This window comes from Podarcis raffonei, chromosome Z, assembly GCF_027172205.1.
Source record: "Podarcis raffonei isolate rPodRaf1 chromosome Z, rPodRaf1.pri, whole genome shotgun sequence".
In the NCBI taxonomy this organism is placed as follows: domain Eukaryota; kingdom Metazoa; phylum Chordata; class Lepidosauria; order Squamata; family Lacertidae; genus Podarcis; species Podarcis raffonei.
The window spans coordinates 8,137,749-8,156,799 of record NC_070621.1 but is presented as its reverse complement, the minus strand read 5'-3'; the positions used below and the strand labels follow the sequence as shown (position 1 = coordinate 8,156,799).

The 19,051-nt window shown below is 44.6% G+C and overlaps 1 protein-coding gene across 1 annotated transcript in view; it reads left to right on the top strand.

The window, feature by feature from the left end:
* The first annotated feature begins 889 nt into the window (after positions 1-889).
* The window catches only part of PAPPA (pappalysin 1), a 243,424-nt gene continuing 225,262 nt past the window's right edge, over positions 890-19,051 (top strand). The window contains exon 1 of the mRNA XM_053373806.1: positions 890-1,505. Within this exon, the coding sequence (XP_053229781.1) occupies positions 1,046-1,505 (460 nt within the window). The 5' untranslated portion in view covers positions 890-1,045. The remainder of the gene's footprint in view (positions 1,506-19,051) is intronic.

The window sequence follows — 19,051 nt, the reverse complement described above, 5'->3', positions numbered from 1 at the left end:
GTAGGAAGAAATAATAATATGTATAAGAATGAGGTTCACCAGCAAAGTGCAAAGAGGTTCATGAGAAGGGGGTTGGGGGTGCGAGAGAAGTGCCAAAAGGGTACAGCGCAGTGGTGTGCGTGAGTGTGGGGAGGGGGGTAGGAGTGTGTGCGTGCGTGTATTTTGGGACAGGTTTTAAAGCACCTCTGGTGGAAATTCACATTGGAGTATACTACCTTCACGTTGACTGCCCCTTTTAAATACGAATAAATAAGGGAAGAAACAGCGAAGGTGGTGCTGTAAGACCCCGCCGAAGTGCTCCAACCTATGTAGCTCTCTCTAACCCCCCCACCTCGCTTACTTCAAAGTGATTGATTAGTCACGATCACTGCAGTTTGGGGGGAATCTCTCTGTCGAGGTGGAGCACCCTCCCCCCCAATAGATTTCTTGTTTACTCATCATCTTGGAGGGGGCAACTTCCCCCCACTCTTTCTCTTCCCCCCTTTCATTTAAGTGGAGAAGAAAGGAGGGGAGAAGGGGGAGAAAGGGGGCTGTGGCTTACGTTATAAAGGAGGTACCAAAAAAGAAAGAGGGAGAGAGAGAAAAAATTAAATGAATTAGAGCATCTTTTGGGAAGGGGGAGGGAACCTCGTGTGTGCTCGAATCTTTGGAGCCGAAGCTGTTTCTTTTTAAAGAAGGAGGGAAAAGAGAAAAGGAGAAAGGGAGAGAGAGAGGGGGAGAGAGGGAAGGAGGAGGAGGAGGAGGAGAGGAGGAGGAGGAGGCAGGAAGAAAACCGAGAGAGACGACAAGCTCTGAGTTTTTAAAAATCTCATTTTTATTTTGGTTTCAAAAGGTGAGGGGGGAGAAAGAGAAATCCTCAAAGCAAAAAAAGAAAAAAAAGAAAAAGAAAGAAAGAAAAGAAAAGAAAAGGGGGGGGGAGAAGCCACTGAGAAGGGTTATAAAAAAAGCGAGTCCCTCAGAAGAGTGAAGCGCAAAGCGAGGAGGAGCCCCAACCTGGCAGCACGCGAGGACTTCCAAGGGAGCAGGGTGGGGGGGAAGCCTGGAAATGCAGCGTCGGAGCGTCCTCCTGCCCCTTCTGCTGGTGTGCGCGGCCGCGGCGGCGGCAGCCCACGCCGGCGGCGCCGAGTGCGGGCTGGCCGAGCGCTCCGGCCGGGCTCGAAGGGACACCCGGCAGGCGGCGCAGCAGCAGCAGGCGGCGGCGGCGGCGCAGCAACACGCCGCTCTCCACTCGCCTTACCCCGCCCCGGGCACCTGCGCCACCAGGTTAGCCCGGGGTAGACGCTCCTCCGCGGGCGCGGGCGGGCCGGAGGCGCCGCGGGCTCCGCGCCGCAGGAGGCGAGCTCAGGAGGGCGGGGAGCAGCCGGCAGTCAGCCGAGCGCTCTATTTTCGCGGCGAGGGCGACCAGCTGCGGCTGAAGGCGGAGGTGGAGTTACCCCGGGATGCCTTCACGGTCCAAGCGTGGCTACGGCCCGAGGGCGGGCAGAAGACTCCGGCGGTCGTCGCAGGTAAGCAGGACTTCCTCTACTGGGGGCGTCCAGAGACACCTACCCCTTCACACACACTTGGGTTGAGGACTCCAGTTCTACTCCAGAGGAGATCCATTGGAACGGATGGAATTCAGTTAGGCATGACCATTCGTTCCACGGGGTCTATTCTGAGAAGAACCCATTGCAATTAATGTATTTTGTTAGATTTTTTACGCATGGATTTCGAGACGTCTACTCTGAGTGAGACTGACGGGAGATCCAATCCTTTGAAATGAATGTACTTCAGCTGTATTCATTCGGGTCTATGGGTCTACTACGAGTGGAACTGGCGTTGGATCTTACCCGTTGCCCAAAGGAATTACGTGTTGAACGTTGGCGACGCTTAGACCACGTTTGTGCGTGCCACATCTGGACTTACTGTTCAACTCTGGTTGAATGCAAAGTGTACGGCGGGCGGGAGGAGGCTCTTGAGTGTTTATGTCGTGGTTTGTTGTTTCTTTAAAGCCACGTGCTGTTGTGTCTCCAGTATATGCATGCACGCCTGTCTGTCTCTTCTATTTTGTGAATGGGCAGAAACTTAGGAAGTTTGGGGGAAACCGCAGGAGGAAAGAAACCTATGTACAGGTACTGCTCACGGGATCCCCACAGGCTTTGCCGCTTTGAGAAATGGATGCTGGACTGGACGGGCCCTTGGCCTGATCCAGCAGGCTAAACTCCCCCCCCCCCAAAAAAAAACCCCTCTTCCTTGTGCTTACTTCCGAAGAAACGTGGCTAGTAGAAAAGCCCAGGGGCCAGCGAGCGAGCGAGTCCTGTCTCCCCTTTAGACAGGTTGATCCCGATCCTGCCTACGAGCTGCCTTTTAAGTGTGGTTTCATACATTTTCGATGAGTTAACCACACGCGTTTAACGGTGCCTCCCTATCGGACTCCCCTACTTGAGAGTAAGCCCGCTGGTATGGGAAGGAAAGGAAACTTACTTATTAGTCCACGTGAGTTGGAGCGTATTGTAAAAAGGCTTCAGTCCTAAGCACGGCTGCTTTGGCATAAGACTGCAATATCCTAGCCCCGCTGAATCTGAGCGTGAAGCCCACTGAATTCAATATGATTTACTCCAGAGTAGGTGTGTTTGGGATTGTGATGTAAACCCGCGGGATTTATCCCTAAGTACACGTGCGCTGCTGGATCGGGCAGCAGTCAAGGAAAGCACGCTGATGTGGCAGGAAAAAGTTAGTCCTCCTCCTGTGTAAACCGTTTGAACTGGGTGGGCTTGCCTTCTAAGTAAAACGTACACTGGCTCTGTCCTATAGGAATCCTTGGGTTGTACCCAATCTAAGTGCTACTCGGAGTAGACCAATTTAAATGAATGACCCTAACTTAGTCATGTCCATGAATTTCAGTGGGTTTACTCTGCGTAAGACTAGCGTCGGATATAACCCGGTGAAGTTTTTACTGGATCCTGCTCATTTTTGTTCAAGAGCTCATTCCTCCCCTCACCAGTGAATTCATAATGGGACATTTAAAAAGAGAAATATTTCTCATTTGAATAGGATCATGGGAAAATGATGTCTCTTTAGACATGTACTCCAGTGGATTGGACAGGCAGCTCATCTCCCTCTCTTTAAAGGTTCTCACTTTCCAAATGTGCTGGAAAACTTCCCTGCTTTACTTTTGCTATTTGATGTTAGAATAAGCATGTGGTTTCCTAAAGCAGTGCTTTTTAACTGTATAAAGTACTGGCAGTTTTTAAAATAGTGATAATTCATGAGCGCTTGCAGTTCCCAAACCTCATCGCGCAACAGGGCAGAATATGTGAAGGATCTTTTTTTCCCCAAAAGCACACACATTTTTTCAGCATTTTTGAAATTCTTTCCAATATTGCAAATGTCAACAGCTGACTACAATATCATGTTGCACTATAAAAGTTTTGGCGCTCCCCCCCCCAAAAAAAATTTACTGTTGAACTGTAAGCTTTATTAATCATGAGGTCTTGGAACATGTGTCTTGTTTTTCATTCAATGAGGCCCCGGGAGAAGCTTGGACACATCCAGTACATATCCCTCTGTTCTTGGGAAGAGTAAAGAGAAAGAAATGGGGAATATATTCTCTGGTGGAGTTGGACTTGAGAGGCTTGCCCTGTTCCCTAGAGATAGAGTATTGGGATATGAGTATAAAAGTCTGTGATTTGGAACACTTTTAATTTGTTTTATTACATTTTCATATTGACTATCCTCCAAGGGGTGCAAGACAATATACATTGTTCTTCCTCCCCACTATTCAACTTTTATATCTACACCTCTGTGAGGTTGATAAGGCTGAGAGATAGCAGCATGCCCCAGTGAGCTTCATGGATGAGTGTGAACTTGAATCCAGGTCTTCCTTGCCTATTTTGACACTCTAACCAGTAAACTATACTGCTTCTTCTGGGGGATGGGGGTCAGTAATGAGAGCCAGTAATGAGTTCTATTAAACCTGTGGCAGTACCCTGAGATACCACTGAGGAAGCCCCTGGTTCAAATAATTTACTGTGTTTTGCTGCATTCTTTACAACAACCTTGTAAGGTAGGCAAGAGTTTGTTACCCTTGTATTGCATATTTTTATTCCCACTCTCTCAGTCTTAGTTTACCCTCACCCTCGCTTCTGCAATGTGACAATAAATAAATACTTCCCAATGCTGCAGGGTTGTTGTAAGGACTATAGCAAAATGATATACATGAAAGAGTCTGCAGAACTATGCAAATATTAACTATAGCTTAAACTTTATTGTTATTACCAAGCCATAGATCTCTTAAAGGAAAAAGGAGGGAATTCCCTTTCTCTCACACACTGTTCTGGCAGCAGATGCTTTTTCTCTCTCTTTTTTCTGTCTCTGGGGCTGTTTTCTGTCATTCCTGCCACATTACAGTGTTTTTATTTCTTTATCTCGACTGCCCTATACTTGACCTACAAGATTGCTGTCACTCAGAGGAGTCTGTCCCGAAGCAAAGAAAACAGAAGCCACAGCAAAAAGTGGATGGGGGGAGAGAGACTTTAACTCTCCTTCCACTTTACCACTCAAGATGCCTTGTGCTGAGTCAGACAATTGGTCCACCTAGCTGAATATTGTCCACACAGACCAGCAGCTGCTGTCCAGGATTTTGAGAAAGTGATGTTCCTGGCCCTACCTGGAGATGCTGGCAATTGAAGCTGGGGCCTTCTGCATGCAGGGCAGGTGCTTTGCCACTGAGCCACAGTCCTTCTTTCTGCCCCACTCTCACTTTTAAATTATGGATGTTTGAGAAATTTACCTGGCTCGCCTTTTAGTTGTGAACTGACCTAACTCACACTCTCTGAAACTGATCAGTGAAGTGAAACACAGCTATCCTTTGAAATTTGAACTGCTCTGAATTTTGTGGTGTTGTTCTTCAACCCCCATCCCCCACGCCCCCATATGTATATGGTAAGGTGTACAGTCAGACAAAAGGCACATATTAGTCAAACTAGCATAAAAATGTGTACATCAAACAACACAGTGCACACAAATTGAGTGTATTAATTTTTATGTGGACTTTTTTGAGGCAGAAAAATGAGGAGCTTCAAGAAACCAAATGCTTTCTTTTAAAGCAGCTGGATCTGAGGGGAAAAGAATCCTGTAGGAGGTAACTTGCTGAAAATGTTGTGAGACTTTAGGTCCCATCAGCCCTGGCCAGCATGGACAAATTATTAAGGATGGTGGGAATCGTAGTCATACAGCAGCTAGTGGCCCCCATGTTCTCCCATCCTTCTGCTTTGTACACCAAATGGTCCCCATCTTGTGAAGAAAGAGAATAGGAGCAATCCTAAGTGAGGAAGATAATTTCAGCTGTAATCTTCCAATCTTTTTCCTTTGTTCATCAATGTTGTGACTTCTCGGTCTCAGGGATGCAACTGATCCTATTTTATGAGATAGAAAACAGTGGAGTGCAAGCTTAGATACAGATATATAGACCAGTGGTGCAGAATGTTTTTCAGCACCACCTTGGCTGTTCCTAGTTAGTGAGACTCATCTAACAACATGAAATGGAGCTTTTAGTGTCGGTGGTCCAGTTCTGTGGAATGCTCCACCAGCAGAGATTTCACCAGGCGCTTTCTGTTTCAGCCTTTAAAACCTTTCTGAAAAATTTCCCTATGTTGCCAGGCTTATGGAGGCAATAAAGAAAACACCTTTCCATAACAGCTGTTGTCCTCTTGTTTTATATGTTTATGTGGTTGTTATTGTATATAGATACAGTTGTTCGAAACCTTTCTGATATCCCCCCCTTTTGTTGATATAACTATTTTTATAAATATATTACAACTTTTTTATATAAATGAAGAAATTTAATTGGATAACTGGAGAGTAGATCATGGCAGGAATGGTGAACCTTGAGATCCTCCCAATGGTTTTGCACGAAGTGTGAGTTATAAGTAATGTAAATAAATAAATGCAGATAACATTTGCATTGGGAGCTATCTTTAACTTTTTTAAATGAAAGATTACATATTTAAGGGGGAAAAATCATGTGCTAATGGTAACATTCCTTTTCCATAGTGTTGGATTTTTATTTCCAAGAAATTCTGATTGATTGATTGATTTTTAGAAACAGCCCTTTAAGAAAGGAAGAATATATTATGGTTATATCTCTGATTTTAAACTTTTAAAATTCAAAATGGAGCAGGTGAAATATAAGAGGTGTAGCTGAGATTCCTGCATCACAGGGGGTTGGACTAGATGACTGTTGTGGTCCCAATTCTACAGTTCTATGATTAATGTTAGAACACTGATTACTACTTTGTTTCAGGCCAGCATGGAGTCTAAAACTAGCATTTTCCCTCTGTCAATAGTTTAGAAACGTTTACATTTTGTAACTAAGCAATGTTTTAGCTGCCTGTGCATCTTTTCTGGCTGTTGCATGGAAAAGCACATGAATCTGACCTTCAAAGGGTTTTGTTATGACTTCCCAAATGTGTGGTCTGTCTCTATGCAAGGGAAATGGGATAGCTTGGAAAGAGCTTTTAAAAGGGGACATTTTGGGATTCACTGGAAGCACATGTTTTTAAGGTTTTACTACCTATACTCCCAAGCTTTTCTTCGCTGCTTGCTTTGCTGTGTTAAATCTCTGCTGGGGCTCTCTCACCAAAGAGTGCTTGCCCCAGACTTGGGTCTTGGCTTCCATAATTCCAACAATGTAGACAAATGTTGAACTAGATGGGTGTATGATCTGCCTCTGTGTAATGATCTCCCTTCTCAGTGGGGGGGGGGGGCTGTAGCTCAGTGGTAGAGCTCCTGCTTTTCAGCAGAAGGCCCCCGTTCAAGCCCTGGAACCTCCAAGTAAAGTTGGGAGAGAGACTGCCTGAAGCCCTGGAGAGCCAAAGCCAAGGAGAGGCAGTTGTTGTTGTTGTTGTTGTTAGAAAAAAGTATTGATTTACTGGTATTTCATTAAAAAAATTAAAGTGGTTCACAGCTTATAATAAAAACCATGTATAAAGTTTAAAAACAGAAACTGATTAACCACTGTGGAGAGATGTATTTTAACTGCCTGCATAGGCCTGGAGGGGAGGTGGTGCAATGCAGCCCAGCTTGGCTATGGTGGAAGAGTCACTCCATCAGCATTGGTGGTTTGCCCGCCCCAGGCACCAGCAACCCATACTATGCTGCTGGGGGAAGGACTATAGCCCAGCGGTCAGGGCATCTGTTTTTTTGCCTCGAGGTAATACTGGGAGTACAGTGGTACCTTGGGTTAAGTACTTAATTCATTCCGGAGGTCCGTACTTAACCTGAAACTGTTCTTAACCTGAAGCACCACTTTAGTTAATGGGGCTTCCTGCTGCCGCCACGCTGCCGGAGCACAATTTCTGTAGCAAAGTGCTTAACCCGAGGTACTATTTCTGGGTTAGCAGAGTCTGTAACCTGAAGCGTATGTAACCTGAGGTACCACTGTACCTCGTCCTGTGCACTCTTCCTGTTAGGACACACCTTCCCCTTTCTCCCACTGCCCTCCCCAAATATGTTCCAGAGTGCTGGTGAAACTCCAGAACAGATTTAGGGTGTGCACTGTGGAAGGAGGTGGGAATTGTAAGTCCTTGCACTCACATTATCACTTAGTGCCACAGTGGACAGAACCATCCAAGTCTTAAACCCTGGGGGACTTCCAGTCATTGAAGACCATACTGAGCCAGATGGACTAATGTTCAGGGTTAGTCCTACACCCTAATAGCAGTAACAAATAACTTTATGCTTGATGATTTGCTGCTTTTTCATGGCCACCCAAACCAAATCCCTGAGGCAGCCACCTGTGTGTTTCGCACCAGATCTTGGAGGCTTAGGTGACTGTCTTCTCCTAGCAACTTTGCCTCTTCCTTCCTCTTCTGTCTGGGCTTCAGAATAGGCATAGACATGGAATTTCGGGTAGGGGTATACTTCCTAGGCCAAAATTGGATAGATAGATAGATATAGATATAGATTTAACAAAGATTCATTAAAAGCTAGGTGTAGAATCCAAAGTGCCAAAGATCCTTTTCTTCCCTGAAAGAAAGGATCACCCTCCTCCTTTCTTGGCCTTCGAGCATGTTTCCTTTGCTCCTCTGGAGTTGAAATTGTCCTTGCATCACCATCAGCTGCAGTGTGTGGTATGTGTGTGTGTGACTTTTCTAAAGAGCTAATTTTACAACACTATTAAAAGGGCTCGTCATCTCCCCGGGCCATCCCTCATCTAGGAGGGGGAGGTGGCCCTTGATGCAAAGGGCTGCCAGTTTTCACACTGCTTCAGAAAGAGAGAGAGAGAGACTGAGACTATTTCTGAACTCGTTTGACTTTGGTGCTATCAGCTGCAGTGTTCAGCAAAGCAAAGCCTCCCTCCCTCTGTGTGTGTGTGTGTGTGTGTGTGTGTGTGTGTGTGAGAGAGAGAGAGAGAGAGAGAGAGAGAGAGAGAGAGAGTAGAATAGCCACATCAATGGCTCCCAACAGGTTTTGCCACTGGGTTGTGTGATAACTTTTGCAGATAGCCTGTGTGCAACAACACACTGGGTTTTATCGAGTGCTATCCTTAATCAGTGTAGATCCATTGGCGTTTAGACATGTATAAGGTTTCGTCTATATTAGACATTTAAAGCAGTATCGTACCACTTTAAGCAGGCATAGCCATCCTCTGGAGAAGCCATGCCATCAGTGGGAGGGTTGGGAAGCAGAGCTCACTCCATCGGATCCACTGTAACAGGCCAGCTCTATCAGGCCTCCTTTCCCCTCAGCTATTATCTGGGGGCAGTCATTCCGTCTGACTGCCTCAGAGGGAGAGATATAGAAGCAAGGCTCAGCTTTGTCAGAGGCCCAACTTCACCAGACATCTTCTGCCCCTGAACTATGCCAGTTGGACATTATAGGAACAACTGTTTAGAAATTGGTCCCTCAGTTTTGGTTTTCCTCTTCCTTCCCTGTTCCTTTTCCTTTATGTGCCATGTTTTTGTGGATTGTAAGCCTGTCTTGTTTTGATTACATGTATGCCATTCTGGGAGTCTTTTTGGCTGAAGAGCAGGGTACAAATGTGCTAAATGCACTACAATAAACAAGGCCCTAAATATATAATAAATAGCTTTCCCCAAAGAATTCTGGAGCTGAGATAAGGGTGCTGAAAGACCCAGAGTGGTTGAACAGTCAACCCATCTTCATAGGGCAGTCTGGCCATTGCCATTTTGAGAAGAAACAGCTTTCAACTTCAGTTCCTAGAATACTTTGTGGGAAGTCACGACTGTTTAAAGTGAAATGATACTGCTTTGAATTAATAATGCAGATGGGGGCCTAATTGGTCTACTCTGAGTAGGATTAGTATTGACTACAACTTATAGTCATGCTCATTAACTTCAGTGGGTCTACTTTGAGTAGGATTAGCACTGGACTCAACCCGCTGTGTCCCAAAACATATGCCAAAAATGGAGTTTACACTACCGCACCTCAGATGCTGCAAATCTATCTGTTTTGGGGCTGCTAGAGCTGGGAAGTAAATGAGGTTGTTGGGGTTGGGGTTTTTTTTAAAGATCTATGCATCAAAATGTGAGTGGGTCTTTTACATTCATTCAGTCTGTTTTCCAGATGTAAATGCCATTTCTGACATTGCAATGTGTTGTTCTTTTTGCTTCAGCAGTTATACATGAAAACACATACAAAACAAACAAAACCAGAGTTGGTTGCTCTCACCAGAAATAAATCCTTCTCGACTCTTAGTGCAATCAAGAGGGTAGTCCCTCAACAAACAAACAAACAAAAAAACAAACAAACAACCCCTCGTCTATGTGGTCTCCAGTCTTGGCGAAGGGATGGTTGACTCTTTAATGGGCAGGAGTGGAAAACAAAATTTGGATGAATGAGTTGAAGTGGAAAAGGCGTGTTTGCCAAGAGAAGCGAGAGTTTCTCTGTTGCTGCTGTTCACTGTCTCTCCATACTTTCCAGTTGCCAGGTTAAGGAACATGATCCTGAGTGACTGGAGCCCAGCTTGACAGGAAACGCCTCCGTTTTCCCAAACTTTCATTCTCTGATGAAAGCAAGGTTGCAGCAGGGTTCAAGATGAAAGGGGAGAGTGAGGTGAAGGGTTCCAGAGGTAGCACAGCAGAGCTCTCTTCAGATCGTGGCCTTTGTGCATATTAAACAGTTTTTGGAATGCTTAGCTTCTGAGTTTGGGCCCGTTACTGGACAGGCACAGAAAGCACTCAGTACCTAGGCAATGACCTTTCAAGACTGACAGCCCTCAGTTCTGGTTAGGGACAGGGATGGGCAAATCTGTCAGTTGCTCTCAGTTGCTTCTTTTCACATCCATTTGTTTTTTTTGTTTTTTTTAGAGTCTTAATGAAAATTCATCAGTGCAAATCTCTCAAAAAATGCACATTTTTGCAAACAATTTCCCCCCAAATGTAATACTTTCCTCTCCATTATTTCCACCAATCATATGCATTTTATATGCACCCTTTACTCTAGTATATACACATATACACATTACCTAGCTGGAGAATTGCACTGCAAAAGTCAGGGAAGTGAGAATGTTGAAGGACGGTTGCATTTTGGTTCACATATTATTTCAGAACGTGTGGCTTAGGTAGGTCTGTCTTTAAATGCAAACAGATTTGATTTTTTTCACCATTCCTCATTAGTGGGATGAATGAATTGCCCCCCATTCCACTGATTTATTGCACCCACAACGCGGGTGGCGCTGTGGACGCGGGTGGTGCTGTGGGTAAAACCTCAGCGCCTAGGACTTGCCGATCACATGGTCAGCGGTTCGAATCCCCACGGCGGGGTGAGCTCCCGTCATTCGGTTCCAGCTCCTGCCCACCTAGCAGTTCGAAAGCACCCTTAAGTGCAAGTAGATAAATAGGTACCGCTTTATAGCGGGAAGGTAAACGGCGTTCCGTGTGCTGCTCTGGGGCCGGTTCGCCAGAGCAGCTTTGTCACGCTGGCCACGTGACCCGGAAATGTCTGCGGACAGCGCTGGCTCCCGGCCTCTAGAGTGAGATGAGCGCACAACCCTAGAGTCTGTCAAGACTGGCCCGTACGGGCAGGGGTACCTTTACCTTTACCTTTACCTTAAGTTCACTCTACTATATGTTCCATTTCTAAATGCCATTTTAACTGGAAGAATTTCTACAATTCATTCTGGAGCTGGAACATGCACCATCTGCAGCAGATTTCATTTATTTAATTTCATTTGATTCATTTGCATCTTTTACCTCTCCCCCCCAAAAAAAAACCGCAATTGGCACATGGGCACATTAACAAAACACTGCAGTATTAATGTGACTGTACATGCAACTTCATTGTAATTCTTATTGCAAAGTGCTTTCCTTTTGAGCATCAGTAAAAACGCCACGCTAGAAGATTCTTAATACAATGTATACTCTAGACCTGAGGCAAAATTTCGCAGAAGACACTTTCAGAGATTTTTTTTCTCATCCCACGTGCAGGATTGTCCACAAGGGAATGTGGCCCTTCACAAAAAAAGAGAAAGGGTGCCTACCCCTTCAATATGTGTTACAGACTGAAGTGATACAATCCAGACAAGGAATGGCCACATTGGTGAAAATTAGGACCGAATTATGGGGCAGTGCAGAAAAATGTCAAGGCAGCATGGTGCATCAATTCATGCCACCTTTGGGCATCCATCTGTTCGCATCTTAATGTTCACATGTAGACAAAGAACTGAAGCAGGTTGAGTTCTAACGTGTAAGGTTTAGATTCAATGATGTAGCACAAGGATGGGGAACCTCAGGTCTGGGGCCAAATGCAGCCTCCAGACCCCTCTGCCTGGCTCTTTGGATTTCCTTCAGACCACACCTCCTCCCTAGCTATTCTCCCTCTCTCCAGGCTATACGCCTCCCAGGCCACACACATTCAACTAGCCAAGCTTTGTCCCCTCCTGGAGAGCTTTTGCCTGGCTAGAATGTGTTCTTCAAATCTGTTCATGCCTCTTGCTTGCCTGGATTGAGAATACAAAGGAATGGCCAAGTATGTGTAGAAACTAGTCTACTATACAAAGGTAAACTTGACATTAATTGCTGCACTGACTCAGGTCCCACCCACTGCTGGCTTGTGGCAGAAGGGAATATGTCCCTCTAACTTAAGGTTACCAGATGTCCCCATTTCCTGGGGACAGGACCCGGATTTACAAATCAGTCCCCCGACAAAACCCATCTATTTAGTAGGAAGTTGAAAAGTGTCCCTGGATTCATTGAAAAAATCTGGTAACCTTCCTCTAACTAAAAAAAAGTTTCCTACTCCCTCATCTAGCACATTTGATTCTTGAAACAAGAAGTCCCTGCAACTTGCCAGCCCAGTGCAACAGACTTTTCAATGCGGAAGGCAAACAGCCTTAATTCTCTCTAAAATAATAAAAGGCATCTGTGATCTAAGTTGGAATTGTGCTCATTCCACAGGATGGGAAAACTGAGGTTGTGAGAGCTAGCAATTTGGCTCATAACCACCCTGTGCACTCATGGGTGGACATGGCAATATTTGAACCCTGGAACTTCAACATATTCTAAGTCTGCTTTATCTAACCAGAGACTTTGGTGTGAGGTATGAGGTGTGTTCTGCTGTTGTTTGATTAATATACCACCCTTCCTGCCAAAGGAGCCCAGGGTGTCGAACATGCACGTGAGAAAACAATTAAAAGATCTAAAAACAATTCCAATACAGATTCAGATTAAAACATCAAAAAACAATTCCAATACATATGCAGACTGGTAAAGATCTGGTTGACTTACACTTCTGCTATCCAAAATAATATATTTTTAAAAAACAGTGTTTGCTTATCCCAAAATAAATTATTTCTCATCCAGTGTTAAAAATAAGGATATTTATTGAAAACACTTTGCCCAGCTGTATGATGTACGTGTGTAACTTTTTGATTCATTCACTCCCACCCTTATCTCCCTTCCTTCCTTTACTTACTATCTGTGTGTCCTTGATTCCCTCCTGACATATCTGTCCTGATAGGCAGAATTTCCATCTGTTTGATTTAGCTTGACAAGCAAACAGAGAGGACCTGATAACCATAATCTCTGTGCAGTTCACCTTTTACTATGTGAGTGTAGCCACCATCCTAGACTCCAGAGGAGTTAAGACAAGCTCTTTGCAGAGGGGAACAGGGCTTTTGACTGGTTGGTTGATTGTCTTGAAGCAACAATTCATGTGTTTCACTTCTCAGTGCTGACTCCAACTCCCATAAGCCCCAGTTGTCATGGTGGAACATCTGGAAAGAAGGGAAGGGAAAATCTGTTAATTTTAATTTCTCTTTCTTACAGTTGTGAAGTTCAGTTCTCTACAGTTCCATATCAGTTTGTGATCCTCCTGCAGATTCATCAGCTAAATTTTAGTGAGAAATTCTACTACACACATTTTTATATGCAGTCTTGCCAAATATACACATATTTCCAAAATAATTTTGCCTAATATAATGCACTTTTCTGTGTTGTTTTCACTAATCTATATGCACACTTTTAGTACATGTATTTTGTACACATTGCAAAATTCAGAGAAGGGTGAATTTCAAATGATGGATGTGTTTGGTTTTCAGTGAATGTCATATTTGTTTTTGACCTCTCCTATATCTTCTATGAGGGATGCGAGTGGTGCTGTAGTCTAAACCACAGAGCCTAGGGCTTGCCGATCAGAAAGTTGGCGGTTTGAATCCCCACGATGGGGTGAGCTTCCGTTGCTCAGTCCCAGCTCCTGCCAACCTAGCAGTTCGAAAGCACGTCAAAGTGCAAGTAGATAAATAGGTACTGGGAAGGTAAATGGTGTTTCTGTGTGCTGTTCTGGGTTCACCAGAAGTGGCTTAGTCATGCTGGCCACATGACCCAGAAAAACTCTCTGCGGACAAATGGCGGTTCCCTTGGCCAGTAAAGCGAGATGAGCACCGCAACCCCAGAGTCATCCGCGACTGGACTTAACGGTCAGGGGTCCCTTTACCTATATCTTCTAATCTATATTATGATAAAATAGGAAAATCTAAATTTAGACTTGCTCACCATGAAGGGGCGAAGGAGCAAAATAACATATGCTCTGCCATCCCTTGGTGTAAACTCTTAATTTCTGAACACCATTCTGAGTTGGGATTTGGTGGGTCATGTGAGTTGTTGAAGTTGTTCTACAGGATTCAGCCAACTCCTTCATGGCTCTATCTCAGCCTTCCTCAACATAAAAGGTAAAGGTAAAGGTACCCCTGCCCGTACGGGCCAGTCTTGACAGACTCTAGGGTTGTGCGCTCATCTCACTCTAAAGGCCGGGAGCCAGCGCCGTCCGCAGACACTTCCGGGTCACGTGGCCAGTGTGACGAAGCTGCTCTGGCAAGCCTGCACCAGCGCAGCACACGGAAACACCGTTTACCTTCCCGCTATAAAGCGGTACCTATTTATCTACTTGCACTTAGGGCTGCTTTCGAACTGCTAGGTGGGCAGGAGCTGGGACTGAACGACGGGAGCTCACCCCGCCGCAGGGATTCGAACCACTGACCATACGATCGGCAAGTCCTAGGCGCTGAGGTTTTACCCACAGCACCACCCGCGTCCCTTCCTCAACATAGTGCCCTCCAAATCCCACTGACCCCAGCCAACATGCCCAATGGTCATAGATGATGGGAGTTTGAGTCCAGCAGTGTGTGTGTGCACGTGCACGTGTGTGCAGGCCACAGGTCCTCTATGCCAGAGATGTGTACATCTCACATCCTTCTCCACCTAAAAATGCCCGTTTCTCCAACACAACCTTTCTGGAGTTCTCTGTTCAAACGTTTCCCTGAACACACGTAGATGATAGGGAAACATAGGGAAACAGGAAGTAACTTTGTACTGAGTCAGACCATTGGTCCCGCTAGCTCAGTATCAATCACACTGATTGACATTAATTCTCCGGGTTGTCAGGCCAGAGCTCTTTTGCAGCCCAACCTGAAGATTCCAGGGATTGAACCCGGGATCTTTTGTATGCAGTGTGGATGTTCTACCAAGCTTTTTACACATTGCCAACAAAGAGGAAAGGCATCACAGACAAAAAGAGGGTACCGTTTTGTCTGAAATTTTCATAAGCTAATGTATATGTATAGTGGCAACTTTAGAATAATGACAATAGACTGAACTAGAAATCTAGGATATCACACCACAGTGTGGAAGACTGTGACCAGTGTGCCTGCTGAGTCTGCTGTCCAGATGCTAACTGTGGATGGGCAACATCAAGGCCTCTGCGTCTCACACTTCTTTACCTTTTGTCTGGACTTCCATGAGACAGCCTTTCAAACTGAAGTGCATCCTCTCGAGAATAGGACACTTGGCTAGCTTTGCCTGCAGAAAGGTGACCAGCATTTCCACTTTTAGATTAGTCTAACAAGCTGGCTTGGCCTCCAGGGTTTTGTAGGGCTGGGTCTGTGGCAATGGGCTTGTGGAATCAGCTGACAATGCAAAAGCTTGAGGCTGTGTGCCAGCTGACTTCTTTTGTCCTGCAGCTGCAGTCCTAGGATTTATATGGCCTAGTCTGCCTGATCTTCTGGGGCCCCAGTATGTTGGTGGCACAGAAGGCAAGATTCTAAAGACTGATTGAGACACAATCTGGCACAGTATCTCCAGATTCTCAACCCACTCATCCCCTGTTTGGGGGGAACAGTTATATCAAGGATAGCAACTGCTGCGCTTTGCAAAAAAATGTCAAGCTTTTCTGCTCTCGGTGGGTTTTTCAGGCAGTTCACCATGGGTGGGGTCAGATCCAGGCAGAGAGAAAGAGAGAACAGGCCCCAAGGAGAATGTTTTGGCCTTGAAATGTCCCAACATAAAGTGGGGCCTTGAAATGTACATATTTTTGGCAATCTATAGTATCCTATAATGCACACCAAGGGCCTAGCTCTGCTCTCAATTACTCTGGATTTATAGGGAGTAGGGGGGAGGGATGAACCCATGGAACAAAGGTTAGTGGCGCTTCCCTGATGCGTGTGCGGGCGTAACTGCAAACTGAAATAGGCTCGAGATTTATGGGGATCGCCAGGGGAAATCAGTGTTGTGTGGAGGAGCGCCCTTGTCAGTCGGGCCGGGACCTCTGTTTGCTGTGGAGAATGATTTAATTTGGGTGTGTTGTGCTTTCAGCGGCTGGAAGCGGGAAACGCTTCTCCAAGATGGGCCTGTTTGCTTTTATACCTTCACCTATCGTATTCCTATTGGGCTTGTAAAAAAACAAAAATACACCCCCCCACCACACACAAAAAGACCAGGCAATGGACAAGTTATACAGTAAGTCCTTTGTGTGTCTGTGAGGAGAAACACACATGTGAAGCTTTTGCTCTAAGCTTGCTTTCTAACTCTGTTCTAAATTGCAGTCTCCAGGATTATTATCTCCTCCCCCGTTCACAAACATGCACCACAGGGGGAATCCAGAAGGAAAGATGATGGTTAACAAAATGAAAACCACCACCCCTCTCCTTCTCTGGGTTTTTCAGTCAGCGGGTCTACAGGGTATTTCCAATAGTGCACCCATACCCACCAACATTTCTCAGATGAAAACAGGGACATACTATTCCTTAATAATACAGGGTGATTCATAATGAAGTATACAGTTTCCATTTATAGCGAATGGAAACTGTATACTTCATTATGAATCACTATATATATAAAACTCCATGCTCTCCAACATTTCTCTGATGAAAATAGGGGCATATTAAAAGCAGGAGATTCTGGAATCAAATCAGAAACCAGGATGGCGTCTGCAAATCCAAGACTGTCCCTGGAAAATAGGGACACTTGGAGGGTCTGTCCGCTTGTAGAAATCTGTTTGGCAGATCGTGACTATCTGCCTGTCTAAAGGTCTGTCTTGTGCATCTACCCTTCCATCATGTGGAAGGAGATTCTTAAGCATGTGCAGAAAATAGGGGGTGGGGGCTGACAACAACCCACCACCAAAGCAACCACTTAAAAATGATTTGAAAATCCAAGATAAGGGGTGTTTAATGCAACATGGAATCTGTGTACAGAAATATCTGACCTGTGCACTTGTACAGGAATTCACGTATAATATGTAAGCCCTGTTCAGATGTTACACTGAACACTGGCACAAGCTCTCTCTACACATGTGCAAGGGAACACTTGTTGATTTGTGTAGCTCAACTGTTGTGTTCACAATCTATACACCCATTGAATATTACATGAAACTGAACTAGTGAGCAGTGATTTATGTACATAGATTATATACTCATTTAATGTAATGTGTGGACCCTCCTAACAGTTGGCTGTACAGATGAATAAGTGTGCATGCATTCAAACTTGTATGTGTGTAGAGACAACTTGTACCTGTGTTCAGTTTAACATGAACAATTGTCCAGATATCTCACCCCAGGTATTGGAGGTAGATGAATCAGCCCATTTCTATTTGGGGTTAGTTTCGCATGTACTCAATCATAGATCTGTTCCAATGCATTTTTGTAGGGTTTTAAAATTCACATTTAAATTGTACACATTTTCCCCTAACATATGCCTTCAGTATACACAATATACTTTGTATGCCTTTCCCCCCATTAAATACATGGGGTTGCATCCAACTAAGTTCTGCACAGAGTAGACCCACAGAAACTATTGGATCCAAGTTAATCATGCCAATTAATTTCAGTAGTACTTGGTTGGATACGATCCATATTTTATACACATTTAAAAAATCAAATCTTAATTGCACTTGAGTAATCCAGTTGATATATGTGTTCTAACTAGCATGTAGGTCTGTGACCAGCAAATTAGGTAGGTTGGCTTTAAAATGTGGACTGAACTTAGATATACAATACTCTGATAGGGGAGGCCTGTGATCTGTCTGTCATCTGGGCAGCCCAGAACCTCCATACACATTTCTCAGGTTTATGTCCCCAGAAGGTCACTTTGGTGCTACTAATACACTGGTTTGACTTCACCCCAAGAGTTGCACTCCATTGTTGCTTGAGACAGATGGATGCCAACAAAAACTCCTTAGTGTCAGGCTCACAGATTCACAGTGGAAAGCTATTTGGACTGAGTTACGCTTAGAGTCCACCTCTGTGAAGATACGCAAAGCAGATTTAAAACTATTTCATAGGTGGCATTTCTGCCACCTCTCCTTTGTGTTGGAGAAGCTGTCCTATGAAAGGCAGCCTGTATCATTTATGGTGATCCTGCAAAAAAGCTTTTAATTTCTGGAGAGCAGTTTTTGCTACTGTAAGCAAGATTATGTAACAGTCTGTGGTATCTGACTCCACTCTAGCACTCTTCTATATCTTCAGAGAGGGAATGCGTGACTTCATAAAGATTTGGTCCTAAAACTGTTGCTGGCTGCTAAGCTCAAAGTAGCCTCCAACTGGAAAGATCCCATAAATCTCTCCATAAACGCATGGCATGCTAGGATCTGGTAATTAGCTTTAGATGAAAAGCCGACTCAGCGACTTAGAGAAACTTGGGGTGAAATTAAAACTGACAAATTTGCATCAATATGGTTTCAGTCACTAATATATGCAAACACAAAAGACAAAAACTTTCACTCACCTGTCTCCCAATTTTCTTTTTAGCACGATCCTTTTACCCCAAACCAATAACTGCAATAGCACATGCCTTTCAACAGTCAGATCTCTATGTATTTCCTGATTTGGCATATTCTTCCTTAACTGTTTTACATTTGTTCTATTACATTGTTATTTTTTGAAAAATTCAATAAAAATCCATTTTAAAAATGCGGACAGAACAAATTCCTCCACAATTCCAACCAGGGACAGAGCCAATTTTTCTAGTTGCTACCAAATCACTTTTGGGGACATGAGAAAGATGCTTTAAAAATGTCCAGAAACATTGTGCTAGAGATGCAGCTTTTCTAGTTCCATAGTTGGATGGGACCCCAAAGAATCATCTAGTCCAACCCCTGCACTTGAAAGGAGTGGCAAAGATCAGCAGCTTACCTAATGGGCAGCTAGAATTAAGAATTTTAACCTTGATTCAATAATAAAATCATGTAAAGGTAAAGGGACCCCTGACCATTAGATCCAGTCGTGGCCGACTCTGGGGTTACAGCGCTCATCTCGCTTTATTGGCCAAGGAAGCCGGCG